This window comes from Scyliorhinus torazame, chromosome 2, assembly GCF_047496885.1.
Source record: "Scyliorhinus torazame isolate Kashiwa2021f chromosome 2, sScyTor2.1, whole genome shotgun sequence".
Lineage (NCBI taxonomy): Eukaryota > Metazoa > Chordata > Chondrichthyes > Carcharhiniformes > Scyliorhinidae > Scyliorhinus > Scyliorhinus torazame.
Window position 1 is genome coordinate 230,454,325 of NC_092708.1, and position 18,573 is coordinate 230,472,897.

At 49.3% G+C, this 18,573-nt stretch overlaps 1 protein-coding gene across 2 annotated transcripts in view; it reads left to right on the forward strand.

Moving 5' to 3' along the window:
* Window positions 1-1,145: 1,145 nt before the first annotated feature.
* Window positions 1,146-18,573, forward strand: part of spred1 (sprouty related EVH1 domain containing 1) — a 119,467-nt gene continuing 102,039 nt past the window's right edge. Inside the window, exon 1 of one of the 2 annotated variants that reach the window (XM_072484775.1) lies at window positions 1,146-1,848. In XM_072484775.1, coding sequence (XP_072340876.1) covers window positions 1,823-1,848 — 26 coding nt within the window. In that variant the 5' untranslated portion in view covers window positions 1,146-1,822. The remainder of the gene's footprint in view (window positions 1,849-18,573) is intronic. The other variant, XM_072484766.1, reaches the window with a different exon arrangement.

An 18,573-nucleotide genomic window follows, 5' to 3' on the forward strand; every position in this document is an offset into this window, starting at 1 on the left:
CCGGTAGCAGCTGATGGGTACGATCGGGATTGTGGTGATATGCATCACTGTAAATACACAAGGGGTTAATGTAAATACACTACGACTGAGTAAACACTAGAGGGAGCACCAGAGACGTTATGACATGCAGACATACAGCTAATGAACACATAGAATAGGACACGACCAATGGGCAGTCAGGACACCCAGAGGTGACACTGCCACAAGGGGGCATTACACAACCCATATACAAGGACAGGGCACATATGCTCTGTCTCTTTCCACAGACAGACATCGAGAGAGTACATCAGGGTTGATCAGAAGCATCACACCCAGCACATGGCTTAGAGCAGACTGGTTTAGTTAGACTGAGTTACTACAGTTAGATTAGCAGAGAGTCGAACTCATTTAAGAACTGTGTTAATAGTTCAATAAACATATTGAACTCATTACAAAGTCTGAACCTTCCTTTGTCAGAGCATACATCAAGGAAGCATAAAACAGGGATCACTGCGGGTATGCTGCTCCCGATTGCTCCGCGACTTGCACTTTGAAAAACCCTGATAGAGAGGAGCAAGGTGAACCCACATTTTACAAATGCCGTGTTACTGCATCAATTAACTCTCATGAAAAGTATCAGTGTTTCAAAATTTCAACGTTGCCTAATTCCCCCTCTCCCACTTCTAAGTCTGTTTTCCCATAAGCTTCTGACTATTCTGACCTTTTAGGTCGAAATTTGGTGAGTTAACACCTTCAAGTAGTTTTCAAGTAACAATCGAGGCAACAGCAGATAAGAATGCATCTCTGTTCCCCCTCCGGTCGATAGCAAAGTGAGAACAGCTAATAAAAAAAAAATTGCAAAATGAGCATCATAGGTATCAGCACTCAAAAGCACATTTGATCCAAAATGCTCGTCACACTTAATTGCGTGAGAAGCCAGCGTTGAGAGAACAAAACGGATTTGCTTCCAATTCTACTTGTGAGGAGGCGAGCAATACTTGAAAAAGTTCTGCAACGTGATTTCAAGGTGGTGTGCGTAAAATGAAAGCGGGCTGGGCTGTGGGCTGCTGTTTGATGTTGAATGAGGGGAGGCATATGAAGTTGGTTGGTTTTGTTTGAAGCCACTGGGACAAGTCTGTGTCCTCCCCCCCCCCCTCCTCTGGCTGACTTCACCAGTTGCTGTGTATGTGTGTGGATAGATCACTGCGCGCTCTCCCAGGGGAGAGACAGAGAGAAAGCCCCATTGCCATTAGGCTGTGTGAGAGGGAAGGAGGCAGTGTTTGCTGAGAGTGCAACAGGGCGGATCAGCTTTCTGCATTCAGGCTGCCCCGTGGCCTGGGCTGTGGGACTGAGCAATTTTAGCAGCTAAAAAAAGGAAAGAGTGGAGTGGAGGGATACCAATCGGCAAGTCTGCGTGTGTTGGCCATTGCTTCCGCCCAGATGATTTTTTTCTCGCTCCTGTCGATCGAGTTGGGAGGAGGGGGGGGAAATAAAATGGAGTGAGCTGAGAGCGGAGGATGGAGAGTGGGAAGCGGAGCTGGAGCCGAGCAGTGGCGGCGGCGCCCAGGAGGAGCCACTGAAGCCCCCGGGAGAGAGTAGCCGGGGCTTGAGCAGCAGCACCCCCGCCTCGCCAGGCGGGCGGGCGGGGGAGTCTCGCCGGGCGCACGGCCGCCTGGGCTTTAATGCCAGCGGCGCCCCCGCCCCCTCCCCGATGTGGATCTTCAAAGCTGCGGCCGAGCGGCTGCCCGCGCTCCGGGGAAGGAGCCGCCACAACATGAAGGACATGAAGATGCTGCTGATGCTGCTGAGGGTTCACTTGGCGATGATCGGAAGCCGCTGAAAGATGAGCGAGGAGGCGAACCCGACCGAGTAAGAAATCAATGAAGAGCTGAAGGGGCAATTTGTCCCCGCTCCTCCAGATCTGGATCCTCTTCCCCCCCCCCCCCCCCCCCAGATCTGCATTCTCCTCCACCCCCAGATCTGCATTCTCCCCCCCCGCCCCCCAGATCTGCATTCTCCCCCCCCCGCCCCCCAGATCTGCATTCTCCCCCCCCCCCCAGATCTGCATTCTCCCCCCCCCCCCAGATCTGCATTCTCCCCCCCCCCCCAGATCTGCATTCTCCCCCCCCCCGATCTGCATTCTCTCCCCCCCCAGATCTGGCATTCTCTTCCCCCCCCCCGATCTGCCATTCTCTTCCCCCCCCCCATCTGGCATTCTGCCCCCCCCCAGATCTTCATTCTCTCCCTCAGATCTGCATTCCCCCCCCCCCAGATCTGCATTCCCCCCCCCCAGATCTGCATTTCCCCCCCCCAGATCTGCATTTCCCCCCCCCCCAGATTTGCATTTCCCCCCCAGATCTGCATTTCCCCCCCAGATCTGCATTTCCCCCCCCAGATCTGCATTTCCCCCCCAGATCTGCATTCCCCCCCCCAGATCTGCATTCCCCCCCCCAGATCTGCATTCCCCCCCCAGATCTGCATTCCCCCCCCCAGATCTGCATTCCCCCCCCAGATCTGCATTCCCCCCCCCAGATCTGCATTTCCCCCCCAGATCTGCATTTCCCCCCCAGATCTGCATTTCCCCCCCAGATCTGCATTCCCCCCCCCCCAGATCTGCATTTCCCCCCCCAGATCTGCATTTCCCCCCCCAGATCTGCATTTCCCCCCCAGATCTGCATTCCCCCCCCCAGATCTGCATTCCCCCCCCAGATCTGCATTCCCCCCCCAGATCTGCATTCCCCCCCCAGATCTGCATTCCCCCCCCCAGATCTGCATTCCCCCCCCCAGATCTGCATTCCCCCCCCAGATCTGCATTCCCCCCCCAGATCTGCATTCCCCCCCCAGATCTGCATTCCCCCCCCAGATCTGCATTCCCCCCCCAGATCTGCATTTCCCCCCCAGATCTGCATTTCCCCCCGATCTGCATTTCCCCCACCCCGATCTGCATTCCCCACCCCCAGATTTGCATTCTCTTCCCCCCCCCACAGATTTGCATTCTTCCCCCCCCCGCCAGATTTGCATTCTCTCCCCCCCCCCCCAGATCTGCATTCTCCCCAACACCCAGATCTGCATTCTCCCCAACACCCAGATTTGCGTTCTATCCCCCCCAGACCTAACATTATTCCCCCCCCCCCCCAGATCTGGCATTCTCCCCCCCCCCCACCCCCTGATGTGGCATTCTCTTTCCCCCCCCCCCCCCAGATCTGCATTCTCTTCCCCCCCCCCGATCTGCATTCTCTTCCCCCCCCAGATCTGGAATTCTCCCCCCCCCCCCCGATCTGCCATTCTCTTCCCCCCCCCCGATCTGGCATTCTGCCCCCCCCCCCCCAGATCTGCATTCTCTCCCTCAGATCTGCATTCCCCCCCCCCCCCAGATCTGCATTCCCCCCTCAGATCTGCATTTCCCCCCCCAGATTTGCATTTCCCCCCAAGATCTGCATTCCCCCCCCCCCAGATCTGCATTTCCCCCTTCCAGATCTGCATTCCCACCCCTCCAGATCTGCATTCTCACCCCTCCAGATCTGCATTCCCACCCCCCCAGAACTGCATTTCCCCCCCCAGAACTGAATTCCCCCCCCCCCAGATCTGCATTTCCCCCCCCAGATCTGCATTTCCCCCCCCCAGATCTGCATTTCCCCCCCCAGATCTGCATTTCCCCCCCAGATCTGCATTTCCCCCCCAGATCTGCATTCCCCCCCCCAGATCTGCATTCCCCCCCCCAGATCTACATTTCCCCCCCCCAGATCTACATTTCCCCCCCCCCAGATCTACATTTCCCCCCCCCAGATCTGCATTTCCCCCCCAGATCTGCATTTCCCCCCAAGATCTGCATTTCCCCCCAAGATCTGCATTCCCCCCCCCAGATCTGCATTCCCCCCCCCAGATCTGCATTCCCCCCCCCCCAGATCTGCATTCCCCCCCCCAGATCTGCATTCCCCCCCCCAGATCTGCATTTCCCCCCCCCCCCCCCAGATCTGCATTTCCCCCCCCCCAGATCTGCATTCCCCCCCCGATCTGCATTCCCCCCTCGATCTGCGTTCCCCCTCGATCTGCGTTCCCCCCCGATCTGCGTTCCCCCCCGATCTGCGTTCCCCCCCGATCTGCGTTCCCCCCCCCGATCTGCGTTCCCCCCCCCGATCTGCGTTCCCCCCCCCGATCTGCGTTCCCCCCCCCCGATCTGCGTTCCCCCCCCGATCTGCGTTCCCCCCCCGATCTGCGTTCCCCCCCCCCGATCTGCGTTCCCCCCCGATCTGCGTTCCCCCCCCGATCTGCATTTCTCCCCCCCCCCCCGATCTGCATTTCTCCCCCCCCCCGATCTGCATTTCTCCCCCCCCGATCTGCATTTCTCCCCCCCCCGATCTGCATTCCCCCCCCCCCCCCGATCTGCATTTCCCCCCCCGATCTGCCTTTTCCCCCCCCCCGATCTGCATTTCCCCCCCGATCTGCAATCCCCCCCCTGGCTGGTCTGCATTCTCCAACCCCCTGATCTGCATTCTCCAACCTCCCCCCAGATCTGCATTCCGCCCCTCCACTCCTCCTGCGCGGCCCTCCCGCTCTTCCTGCGCTGCCCTTTCCTGCGCTGCCCTTCTACGCTCTTCCTGCTCTGCCCTTCCTGCTCTGCCCTTCCCCGCACTTCCTGCGCTGCCCTCCTGCTCTTCCTGCACCGGACCCGCCCCCCGCTCATTATGCGGTGCCCTGCCTGCACCATCCCCTGCTCTGCTTGCGCTGCACCCAGCTCTGAGAGTGCCATGCTACCGCCTGCTCATCCTGTGCCACCCACCCCCACCGCCTTTGAACCCTCGCCCTCCCCATTATGCCTTCTCGGGGACCTGCGCCCTAGCCGGCACCATCTCGGGATCCCTCGCCGACCATTGCCCTCCCGGCCCGAGGCGAAATCTGGGAGGCGGGGTTCCTCACCCCTCTCGCCCAACCCGGCACCTGGCCCCCCCCATCCCCCAGACCATGCCTTACAGAACGTTGCCCCTTTCGCCCTCCCCAACCCCGCCTCGTGGAGCTGTTCCTCTCATCTTCCCAATCCATGCCCTCCGTTCTCCCACGTGCTGTCCCTGACCCCAGTCTCAGTGTCTCGCTATGGTTTGTGTTGTCAGTGATGTTGGGTTGTACTCCGATTCTCTATTTGCACACTTAGTAGGCTTAAAAAAGATACAATAATTTACAGACTATAGGATATGTTTTGTGGTGGATGAAAGACACATTTCTTTCTGTAATGATATATTAAAGGTATATATTCAAATCTACCTACCGACAGGTATAATTTGTACATGCTGGTGTATATGGTCAATACCAGTATTTGCTATTTGCATTCAGTATTTATTCATGTTTCTATCATGTATATATCCACCTGCATGTCATCGTAGGTGCAAGTTCATAACAAGAGCCACCTAAAACAGAAACATCTTGAATGTTTTGTTTTTAGTTTATTTCATTTTTAGGAGTTTGACGGGGATTCTTTTGTTCGTTTGTCTTCTGAAGCGTGTGTCAGCCAGGCTGGCTGGCCGGGGGCGGCTGCTGCACCCGCAGGGTGGGCAGGTGGGGGCAGCCGCTGCACCCCCAGGGCGGACGGGTGGGGGCGGCTGCTGCACCCCCAGGGCGGGCTGGTGCGGGTGAGGTCGGCTGCTGAACCCCCAGGGTAGGGGGGGCGGCTGCTGCACCCCCACCCCCAGGGCGGGTGAGGGCGGCTGCTGCACCCCAGGGCGGGTGGGTGGGGGCGGCTGCTGCATCTCCAGGGCGGGCGGGTGCATGTGGGGGTGGCTGTTGCACCCCCAGGGCAGGGAGGTGCGGGTGAGAGCGGCTGCTGCATCCCAGGGTGGGTGGGTGGGGGCAGCTGCTGCACCCCCAGGGCGGGCGGGTGGGGGCGGCTGCTGCATCTCCAGGGCGGGCGGGTGCATGTGGGGGTGGCTGTTGCACCCCCAGGGCAGGGAGGTGCGGGTGAGAGCGGCTGCTGCATCCCAGGGTGGGTGGGTGGGGGCAGCTGCTGCACCCCCAGGGTGGGCGGGTGGGGGTGGCTACTGTACCCCCAGGGTGGGAGGGTGAGGGCAGCTGCTGCATCCTCAGGGCGGGCGGGTGAGGGTGACTGCTGCACCCCCTGGGTGGGCGGGTGCTGCACCACTGAGAGGGCAACAACTTGCACGACACCTGGGGCGGGAGCAGGTACTGCAACCCAGGGCAGGTGGGTACTGTGCCCCAGGGTGGGTACTGCATCCCGGGGCAGGCAGGATCGGAACTGTACCCTGGGGTGAGTGGCGGCATGTACTGCACCTCAGGGCAACTGGGGCAGGAGCGGATACTGCACACCGGGCAGACAGGGACTGCACCCCAAGGTGGGTACTGCAGCCTGGAGTGAGCAGGGGTGGGTACTGCATTCCTGGGCGGGCAGGGTGAGGTACTGTACCCTGGGGGGAGTGGTGGCATGTACTGCACCTCAGGTCAATTGGGGGGGGGGGCGGGGATGCGGGTACTGCACCCAGGCAAGTGGGGGTGGGTACTGCACCCCGGGATGAGTACTGCACCCCGGGATGAGTACTATCCCCCAGGATGGATACTGCACCCCGGGATGAGTACTGCACCCCAGGATGAGTACTATCCCCCAGGATGGATACTGTACCCCGGGATGTGTACTGCACCCCAGGATGAGTACTATCCCCCAGGATGGATACTGTACCCCGAGCCCGGGATGAGTACTGCACCCCGGGATGAGTATTATCCCCCAGGATGGATACTGTACCCCGAGCCCGGGATGAGTACTGCACCCCGGGATGAGTATTATCCCCCAGGATGGATACTGTACCCCGAGCCCGGGATGAGTACTGCACCCCGGGATGAGTACTATCCCCCAGGATGGATACTGTTCCCCGGGATGAGGACTGCACCCCGGGATGAGGACTGCACCCCGGGATGAGGACTACACCCCGGGATGAGGACTGAGGACTGCACTCCGGGATGAGTACTATCCCCCAGGATGGATACTGCCCCCCGAGGGGAGTACTGCACCCCGGGGTGGGTACTGTACCCCGAGATAAGGACTGCACCCCAGGGTGCCCACTTCACCCTTGGGCAGATGGACGGGGGCGGGCGTGAGGGCGGGTACTGCAACCCCGGGGTGTGACGATCCTCCTGGAGACGTGTGCTGCTGGTTTGTGGGAGGGGGTCAGATCTGCAGCCCCTTCCCGGGCTCTGGCAGAGAGGGGGGACTGGGGGGAGTGAATTGCATAAACCGGTGAGTGACGTTTGGTGTCGGTTTTACAGAAATTACTTTATCTAGTTTACTCAGTGAAATTTCCTTATTGCAATAACTGACCCGCCAATGCTTATTAATCGTTTCATTTGAATGCCATATGTGCATTCATTAAAAGAAATCCCCAGATCAATAAGCATGTGTAGTCCCCAAAGCCTGTGCACCGGGGTTGCTGCAGAGTTTCCATGTCAGACCTGCTGAAACTGCAGCTGCAAATGTTGCTTTGCAGCCACTCACAAAAATGTTCGCTTGGGAGGTGTGGCCGTCACATGATCAACCCATTCATAAAATACCTGGTGTCCATTCACAGCGCCTGCAGACACTCAGCTTGCACAGAACTTGCTGGCAGACAGTCTACTGTTTTTGTAACAAACTAACAGCAAAGTTATCTGTAACTTTAGGTGTACGAATGGGTCTCGGAGAGTGCAGCAGTACCTCGCTTTGACCTGTTCTTTGGCAACCAAAGTAAACAAGGTTTCAGTTTACAAAGTTTTGCTTTGTGATTCATTTGCAAATGGTGAAGCTGCAGTGATGTGAAATTGTGAGCATCGTGTCGCCTTTAACATACAGTACTCATTTAGTGCAGATTTGTTTTAGCCAATCTGCATCTTGCGAATGTGTTGCAGGTGATTTTATTCAAATTATCCTCATAGTAAAGTGTCGTCAACCTAATGCAAATATTTGGGAGTCTACTTGTGTGTTAGCCTGCTTTTCCTCTTTGCATCTCCCCACCGCGCCCTCCGGAAGTTTAAATTTCCATAACCCTGGATTATTTTGCCCAATTTTAGCGCTTAGCTAACCAGGCTCAATGTATAGAATAAGAGCACAATGTGGGCCTCTGTGCTATCAATGACTCAGCAACAAAGTGAGGGTGATGCATTTATCCAGCAAGCTGTTCATTTATGTATTTATACTTGTGCATTAGTGCAGTTGTTTCAGTGTTCCACAGTTGAACTGCCAAAGAGGTTTCAGTGGATCGTTTGAGTGACACATTCATGTTTTTTTTGCATCATGTCTGTTTAAAATGCACAGTTCAGTTCTTGCAAACATTTTGGGAGATGATAGTTGAAGCTGGTGGTGGTGGTCATGGTGATAGCAATCTGAGTGTGCATTCACCCAATAAGCCCAGCATCATGAACCAATTTGTGTTTGAACTGGTGATCTAGTTATAATGTAAATAGTCTGAAAGTAAGCAAGGAACTTTGTGGTCATGTTAGTCCACTTCACTTCTGCTCCTGATGCCTGGGGCCCAAACTTAACATGCTCAAAGCCCATTCACAAACACGGTTAAAACCTGATTTGTGCACTGCGTAAAACCTATTGCCCGAATGCATAGCAAAATATATAAAATAAGATTATTACACATTAAAACTTGGTTTTCTTAATTTGTTTCTTTTTCGACATGAATTGCACAATATAATGGAGTGAACAGTGGAATGCTGATTTGCAAAAAAAAAATCAAATTAAATACTTAATTAGAAATATGCACCATAACTCTAATATAGCGAAATTAGCTGGTGTGCTAACATTTACTCGACTGCCTCACTTTTTTACTCATAGAACTTTAAAAAAAAAAGATATTTTATCCCAAACACGAGCAATAACATCAATTCTACATCCAAACAATGTATACAGTTTGTACATCCCCCGACCCCACCCGACGAACAGTTCCTCGCATATTGCCATGAATGGCCTGCACGTACCTCAAAGCCCTCTTCCGACCCCCTCATGGCAAATTTGATCTTTGACCGGAGCAACTCGTATAAATCTCCCAGCAAAGCCACGGCTTCCGGTGGCGTAACCGACCTCCAATTCAAAAAATTCTGTCGCTAGGCAGTCGGAGAGGTGAAGTACACAACATTGACCCCCTTCCCCTCCAGCAGCTCTGGCACTTTTGACACCCCAAAGATCGGCACCATAGAGTCTGGCTTCACCTCAACCCCTACAATCCTTGATAGGGTCACGAATACCACCCACTAGCTCTCCAACCCCTTGCATCCCCGGGACATGTGGGCATGAATTGCCAGCCCCCGCCCACACTTCTTGCATCCATTAGTTACCCCAGAAAGAACCCACTCATCTGAGCCCGAGTTATGTGGTCCATCAAACTCATTCTTGCACAGGAGGAGGTTGAGTTCACTCGTTGCATCACCTCACACCAGATCCTCATCCTATCTCCCTCCCCAACTCCTCCTCCCACTTCCGCTTGATCCTTTTCACTAATGTCTTGCCCTGCTCTCCCAGCCACACATACTTGTTCCCAATCCTGCCCTCATCCAAGAGCAGTATTTTCTCCAGTAGCGTGTACTCTGGTATTTGGGGAAATGAAGGCAACTCCTTTCGCGCAAAGTCCCGCACCTGCCAGTATCTGAACTCGCTCCCCCTTGTTACCTCAAATCCCTCCTCTAGTTCCTCCAGCCCCTCAAACATCCCCTCCGAGAACACATCCCTGACCTGCTCCAACCCGTCCTCACTCCGCCGCCTATACATAATAATAATAATCATTATTAATAGTATCACAAGTAGGCTTACATGAACACTGCAATGAAGTTACTGTGAAACTCCCCTGGTCGCCACACTCCGGCGCCTGTTCGGGTACACCGAATGAGAATTCAGAATGTCCAATTTACCGAACAGCACGTCTTTCTGGACTTGTGGGAGGAAACCGGAGCACCCGGAGGAAACCCACACAGAAACGGGAGAACATGCAGACTCCGCACACAGTGACCCAAGCTGGGAATCGAACTCGGGGCCCTAGTGCTGTGAAGCAACAGAGTGCTAACCAGTGTGCTACGGTGCCCCCCTCCTCTTTCCCCCCCCCCCCCCCACTTCCATGCTTAAACCTGTGATTCCCACACAGGTCAGCACCTGCATGTGGCCCAATTTAAAGTGCCTCCTCAACTGATTCCAGATCGTATTTTCAAATATTTTTCATAAAGTTTGCATTTTTACACCGTACACAAAGAAAAAAAATGAGTGAGACGGTAACAATTTTCAGTCCCTTTTCAGTAACCCCCCTGCCCCTACTTTCCCTCTTCAGCTATTTCTGGGTCTTCTCCTGGCCCTTTCTTTCACTGTAGGTGGTTTGTTTGGTGTTTGTCTTTTTCTTGTGGTTTTGTGTTGGGCCCTCTGATCCCCATGTCGGTCTCTCTCTGGGCTCCCCCTTGGTGTTTCCTCCGGTTTCTCCCCACTAATTGCCACCCCACCCCGTTCTATCAGTCGTTGGCCTCGAACACGTCTTGGAACAGGCTGATGAATGGCCACATGCTTTGTGGAAGCCTTTTTTAGACCCTCGGATGGTGTACTTGATCTTCTCCAGGTGGAGAAATTCTGATAGGTCTGCCAGCCAGTCTGCAGCTGTGGGTGGTGCTGATCCCCAGCCCAACTGGATTCTCCAGCGGGCGATTAGGGACGCAAAAGCCACGGTGTCAGTCTTCTTCCCCGTGTGTAGCTCTGGCTGATCCGATATCCTGAGGACTGCCACTGCATGGCTCCACCCTAACTCCCACAACCTTGGACATTGCCTCGAAGAAGGCTGTCGAAAACCCAACATGTTTGGGGCATGTCCAGTACATGTGGGTGTGGTTGGCTGGGCCTCCCTGGCACCATTCAAATTTGTCCTCCCACCTCCAGGACGAGTTTGCTCATTTGGGTTCTTGTCAGGTGTGCTCTGTGCACCACTTTAAACTGCATGAGACTCAGCCTTGCACAGGAGGAAGTGGAGTTGGCCCTGTTCAGTGCTTTGCTGCAGAGTCCCCACCCTACTTTCATCCCTAACTCTTCCTCCCATATCTCCCTTCTTCCGTCCAGGGTGGAGCGTGTCCTTTGTAAAAAAAATCATCCATATATGTCCTTGCGTTCCACTTTTCCAGACTATCCGCATCCAGTAGCTCCTCCAACATTGTGTGTGTCTCTCGGGGCCCGAGGGTACCTCGTTATCTCCTTGCGGAGAAGGTTTTTGATTTGCAAATGCTAAACAGCTGGCTTGTAATACAGAACCATGCCAGCCGTGCCGGTTCTATTCCTGTACCGGCCTCCCCAAACAGGCGCCGGAATGTGGTGACTAGGGGCTTTTCGCAGTAACTTCATTGAAGCCTACTTGTAACAATAAGCGATGATTATTATTATTATTTCCTGTCTGTTCGGTAGTTCCAGTCTGATTTCAGATCTGACTAGTTGACTCCCCGCATACTTCCTCCAAGCCAGCACTCTCCCTCCACCATCGCCTCTCACCGTCTCCACATTCGCTGCCTAAAATAATGCATCAGGTTCGGGAGTGCCAACCACCCCCTCCCTGTCTCTGGCTTTGCAACAGAGCCCTCTTCACCCTCGACACCTTCCCAGCCCACACAAATTCCTAGATTAGCACATCCATCTTCCGGAAAAAGGCTTTAGGGAGTAAAATCGGGATGAACTGAAACATAAACAGAAACCGTGGCAGCATGTTCATCTTCACCACCTGCACCCTCCCCATCAATGGCAAGTGCAGCGTATCCCACTAAGACCCCCCTTGACCACCTCCACCAACCCCATCAGGTCTCATACAACTTCTGACATCAGAACATAAACGATAGGAGCATGAGTAAGCCACACTGCCCCTCAGTAAAATCATAGAACTTACAGTGCAGAAGGAGGCCGTTCAGCCCATCGCGTGAAGCCACGGTGCTAACTACTGTGCTACATCATGGCTGACCTTTGAACTCACTTCCAGTTTTCTGCCTGACTCCTCATAAGGCTCCAAAAACCTATCAATCTCAGCCTTGAATATACTCCAGGGCAGCACATCCACAGCCATCTGGAGTAGAGAATTCCAAAGATTAGCAAATTCCTCCGCATCCCAGTCTTAAATGATTGACCCCTTATCCTGACATCGTTCTGTGTTCTAGATTCTCTACAAGCAACCGGTCTACCCGGTCGAGCCCCTTCTGAAATTTCAATGAATTTCTAAACTCCCGAGAATGTAAGCCAATTTCCTTGACTCCTCAGCCCATTAATCCTTTTTTTAATGCTAAATCAGATCCGAAATCAGTTCCTGTCTTCTATTCAAACATTTGAGTTTAACATGGAAGTTTCAAATTTGTTACTTTGATAAGGCATGTAACTTCATATTATTAAACTATTAGAAACAAGTGTATTTTAAACTCTTGAGTAACTGCACTCTTGCATTGAAGTGAAATTGGTCGAAAATGTAACCTATGAGTAAGTGAGCAGGAAGATACATGGGAAACGGTGAAAATAGACTCCGTCACCATCACTGTAGTTACCAGTCACTCAAGTAAATCTATTCCGTTTTATAATGTTGAATGGCTGGTCGGATATTTACGTTTGTAAAGTTGTGAAACGAGATATTTTCAAGTTAATTGTGCAAGTCCATAGCTTCAGAGTTTCATATTACACTTTTAACACCTCATGCTTGAACACAACATAATTTTATCTTAGATTTCACGATCAGTTTGAAATGGGGTGGTATTTTCATGCACCAAGCATATATACTGTTTCAGCTCAAAACATTGCGTTGTTCACACACCTCTCCTCAGATACCAGCTGTTATGAACTCGAAACAAATGGTTCAAAACCACTTCCCCTGATACCAAATGAATGTGCTCAAATGTTGCATAGGATATCCGCTTTGAGATACCATCTGTGTGCTCTTAGTTTGGAGATTAACTTTTCTATGAATGTACTGAATATATTGAAGGCTCTGACATTTCACAGCTACTTGAACTTTAGACAGAAATCTTTTCAGTAATTTTCTTATTAAAAGGGAGTTTGAAAACTAAATGTAGTAGGTACATTCCTTTGTGGTCCTTACAGATTTTTGTTTTTTAAATATTAATCTCAAAATTTTGAAGTGCAGTACAACTAAAACATGCTTACAAAATTCTGATCATGCTGAGACCACTATAAGTTACTAACAGAAAATGTGTCTCATTGAGACACGTATATTTAACGCCATTCACTTAAACAGGAATGGTTCTAGCATGACTCATGCTCACAAATAACTCTCAACTTGCTGTTTACAAAGATGATACCAGTTTGGGTTTTGTAAATCAGTTCCTAGGAGCCAGCCCTTTGGCCTGTTTGCTGTGTCTTTTGCCAGTGTTGGATTCGTAGGCAGCCTCAACCCACATTCTGCCCAATTGCAATTCCTATTTTAAAATTTAATTCTCAACCACCAGTGCTGACATTGTATTATGTGTAGCACTTTAGTTTGTGTTTAAGTAGTCTATAATAGTATAATGGTATACAGTTTGTCGAGAAATTGTAGGTAGTATGCTTCCTCAGGAGCTTTAAGTTGCACTCTTAACGTAAAAGCAAAACTTAAGTTGTAGAATTCAGGAACCTCTGACTAAAGAATGGTAATTTTCCTTTAAATACACACATACATGACTGTTCTAAAATGGGCTTATAAAAAAAAATGTTTACAGGAAGCCAGTATGGTGAGAGTCCCAAGGGCTATGATTTCAAATGTTTCTGTACAGTTGTCGGATGTTTCAAATGGATTTTTAAAATGTTTTTTGAGACGACACAAAATGATGGCTGTGACTCACCCACTGCCGTCTTAGCTGAACTCCATTTGAATACTTGTATTGGGTGTTCTTTGTGAGTGCAGGCCTGTTATCCTGCATCTCCGTTTCTTCCTGATTTTCTCACAATTATAATCGCTGTGAAAGACTTTCTTGTCTGCGTTTATTTACCAATAAAAGTTCATCCCGCATGTAGCTCTTGAATTTCCTGAAACTGCATTTCACGATGAAAACATAAATGGGGTTAGTATGTTATTAATGCTGCATTCTAGACTTAGAAGCATAATTATAAATATAGTGTTGGTTGATTTGCAAGGTATATATATTCAGTGGTGTGCTTGGAAACCCAGTAGAATTTTTGTGTGAAATAGTATATTATAATGGCTGTTCCCTGTCTCCAGTGGTGCACCTGATCTACTGAGCACTTTACAAATGCAATATGTGATTGCTGTGCACATGACAAATTAAATGTATATTTTTAATAAGCCAATATATCAATTAAGCTTACAGACATGGCAGAGGAAGCAGGGAATTATTAATTTTATTTTAATCATAGCTAATCCAGTGTTTCCAATTGTAGTGTATAAATTGGATTCTGTGCTGTTCACATAGTGTAAAGTCGCCATAGTCCCAGATGACCATAGGTTGCTTTCCACTTTTGAGGGGGTGAGCTGACTGGTGGTGATTTAACCTAAGGATCACCAGACCTTAGGTGAAGGGCAAGGTTAAGAAGGCCTTCATGAATAACCTCAGCCGGAACGGGAACAGAACCTGCGCTGTTGGCCTTGCTCTGCATCCCAAACCAGCTGTCCAGCCAACTGAGGTAAACCTTTTTACATATTATAAATAAATAAATGATCTTTATTGTCACAAGTACTCTTGCATTAACACTGCAATGAAGTTACTGTGAAAAGCCCTTAGTCGCCATATTCCGGCGCCTAAATCAGCTGTCTATCCCACTGAGCTAAACCTTATGACATAGGACTGCCTTTCAAACGCACTTCATTGGTTGTAAGGTCACGAAAGGTGCGATTATAAATGCAAGTTTTTTTAGCATATCTTTGTTTTCAAGATATAGAAAGGTAGCTCGTATGCTATTTTGCCAATTTGGAAACCTTTTGTGCTCTATGAATATACATACCTGTTTGCACAGTCTCTGCCTTACAAATAGCATACCAGTGAGACAGAAATACCCCACACTGAGACCCTGAAATTTTATTCAAGAATATTTTGTGCTATACAATACATTTTTATGGTATTCACCCTCCCAGTTAGGAAACATGATGTTTAACTGGCTTCTTCCTGTCCTTCGCCATTACTTGTCTCCTTTATGGAATATGGGGGCTAAATTTAGGCTTTTCTGCCTTAGCTATTGGCATAAAGCTATCCAGGGGTGGAATGAGCTTCCTATATTAAATTTCAATAGTCAGTTTGTCAGAATAATTATGTCTTCCTGTGCACCCTTGGTGTTGTTCAGTAATGTGGAAAATCTGACCAGCCAGTCAAATGACACAAGGCCGTGAACACCAGTGCGCAACGAAAATGTGGAGCTCTATCATGGAGTTTGTTGCTAAAGCAGTGACCAGACACCGCTTTTTCATTTGCTCATGGGATGTGAGCATCAATGGCAAGGTTAGCATTCATTACCCATCCCTAATCATCCTTGATGTTGGCGGTGATCCAGTTTCTTGAATCACTGCAGTCCTCGTGCGAAAGGTACTTTACAGAAAATGCAGCAAAAATAAATAACCAAACAAGCTGGCATTTATATAGTGCTATATATATAGTATACAGTGTATTTACTGCTATGTAGGATAGCAGGGCAGCCCATTTTGTACATGGGTCTCATCAGTAGTAATCACATTTGTTCTGTTGGTGTAAATTGAGAGATATATGTTGGTTGGACAGAAAGGCTCCGATGAACTGTATTTTGGGAAAGCTATTTTTGCAATCAGGTTTGTTGATGATCTTTAATACTGAATCATTCTATTGTTAGAAACTGTTCACCAGACACCCCATAGAGCTATTCTAATGTCCTCTTGTGCTATATATAAAGGATTGTTGTATGGATATTGAAGATGGCACTGATCATCTGGTGATACTCTTAAGTTACTTCACAGTTTTAAAATTAATTTCCGGGGTTTGGACTTCCCTAGCTAGGCCAGCATTTTATTGCCCATCTCTAAAAGCCCATGAGAAGATGGTAGTGAGCTGTCTTCTGGAACTGCTGCAGTCCATGTGGTGTAGGTACACCCGCAGTGCTGTTAGGGAGGGGGCTCCATGATTTTGACACAGAGGCAGTGAAGGAACGGCAATTTTCAAGTAATAATAATCTTTATTGTCACAAGCAGGCTTACATTAACACTGCAATGAAGTGAATGTTTGTGCAACGAGCGTCAACCAAGCAGGTTGCTTTGTCCTGGGTGGTGATGAGTTTCTTGAGTGTCTTTGGAACTGCACTCATCCAGGCAAATGGAGATTGATCCACACTCCTGACTTGTGCTTTGTAGATGGTGGACAGGCGTTGGGGAGGCAGGAAGTGAGTTACTTGCCACAGGATTCCTAGCCTCTGACCTGCTGTGGTAGCCACAGTATTTATATGGCTCAGTATTTGTATTGATTAAGTAGAAATTGTATGTTAATAATGATCTGGTATATAAAACATCTGTCATGGTTTTTTTTTCAAGGTTATGGCTGTCACAGTAATTTACTTACTTTAAGTGGTGTAAAAAGGCCATTGTATGTCTTAGTAAAATCAATGGAATTGATTCCTTTCTGCAGGAATGGTAGAGAAAATGTAAGGGGGAAGCTGTGAGTAGTTTTAGTGGTTAAGGATGAAATCACTTCAGTGAAAAAAGATGTAATTTAAGGTAAGCAGGCATTGGAAACATTACGTGTAGAATGAAGAAACAACGTTTAAGACTTGAGTTTAGCACACTCCCCTGGCTGTGAAGTGGTAGATTATATAAATGCAGAGTTTAAACAAACATGTAACATAGATAAACTACATTGAATGGGGGTTTTTAACTGTGGGATTTTAACTGCCATGCAAAGAATATCAGAATAACTCATGTCAGAAACATAGTGAATTTATTGAGGTGTATTCTGGATAGATGGCTGGAGGATGTGAGTGGGAAGGCTATAAGGTCTCTGTCTCGGTGTTGAATTTGCAGTTGTTGTCAATAGATATACCATTTCATATTGGAAACTTCTATTTATATATTTTCTATCATTTAATCTATTCTAGTAACCATCAGGATCGATCATTTCAAATACATTTCATATATCAGCTTATATATAAGAATATTGTTCCATGATATGAATTTTAATGTGAGCATGAGTAACGTATTTGCAGTTCAGATCAGATGCTTTCAGCTGACTGTTGCTCTCATTAAAATGTAAATACTGGTTTTAAAGTGTTAACTGTTCCACGAATGGGCCCTAATGCAAGTATCATTATGTACTTCAAAGAATTTAACTTCTTTCACTGTTGCTTAGGAAATACCAGCATTGTGCTATATACTGCAATTTATGTTTGGATAGTATAATTGTGGTAGGTTGTGAGGTTGAAGACAAAGTTTCTATTGCACAAATTGTTTTCTTAGGGAGTGGCTTAGGATCGAGGATGATTTGATTCCACTCTAGTTCATGGCATTCTGAAATGGCTGTAAGCCATTGTGGTGATCCTTCCTGTTGATTCCCTTATTTCCCTTTTCTTTATTATTTTCGCTGTTATCATTTTGATCCATGGATGCTTAATGGACATGTATCTTTGAGACAAGCAGTAGAGAGAATGAGGAATTCAAATGGTTGCAACACAGGGACCTTTCAATTCCCGGCTTGGGTCACTGTCTGTGCAGAATCTGCATGTTCTCCCTGTGTCTGCGTGGGTTTCCTCCGGGTGCTCCAGTTTCCTCCCAAGGCCCAAAGATGTGCAGGTTAGGTGAATTGGCCATGTTAAATTGCCCTTAGTGTCCAAAAAAGGTTAGGTGGGGTTACTGGGTTACGGGTGGTGGCGTGGCCTTAAGTAGGGTGCTCGATGGGCCGAATGGCCTCCTCCTGCACTGTAAATTCTATGATTCTATGATAGTATATGGTGCTGGTTTTCGAGCAGCAGAACTCAGACGATGGCATCTGAGAGATGGGTGGTTTGATTGGTTGGCTGGTGGCCAATGAATTGGCTAAAAGACTGTATTCTGCCCGTAACCGGTAGTGATTGGATCCTGCATGAATGGGATGATTTCCAGAGACCAAAGGATGGCAGAGTTGGAGACCTGGACGCTCTGTGTGTGACTTACATACATGTGGGGCAGGTGGTGCTTAGAAGAGCCATATAGATGAGTTGATTGGAGGTTTGTGCACTCTCCTCATCGCCTCAACATTGTCTGAGTTTCCTGACTAAGTTTCTCCCAAGTGATTGGTACCTTCCTGAATGAACCTCCTCTATTTTGGTTGGTGCCAAACCAGGGAGTCCAATGAGTTGGTAGGAATGGTTGACCTCTTCGGGAGTGCTTTGAGGGCACCCCAAAGCATTTCCTATTTCCTCCTGTGAATCTCTGCCATGACTTGTGTTCCGATTAGAGCAGTTGCTTCAGGTGTCATACGAACGATATGTCCTGCCCAGAGGAGATGGTTTAGAGTGATTGATTGATGCCTTGACACTGGGCATGTTGCCTTTCCAGCAGAAATCCAGTAATGCAAATCTATCCATCAATTTACCTCTTCTGGCCCTTTTTTAATTAGACCAGTTAAAATTGAGCAGGAGTCCAAATAGAACAATAAATGTTTGAGTGATTATGTGCCATCATCGTG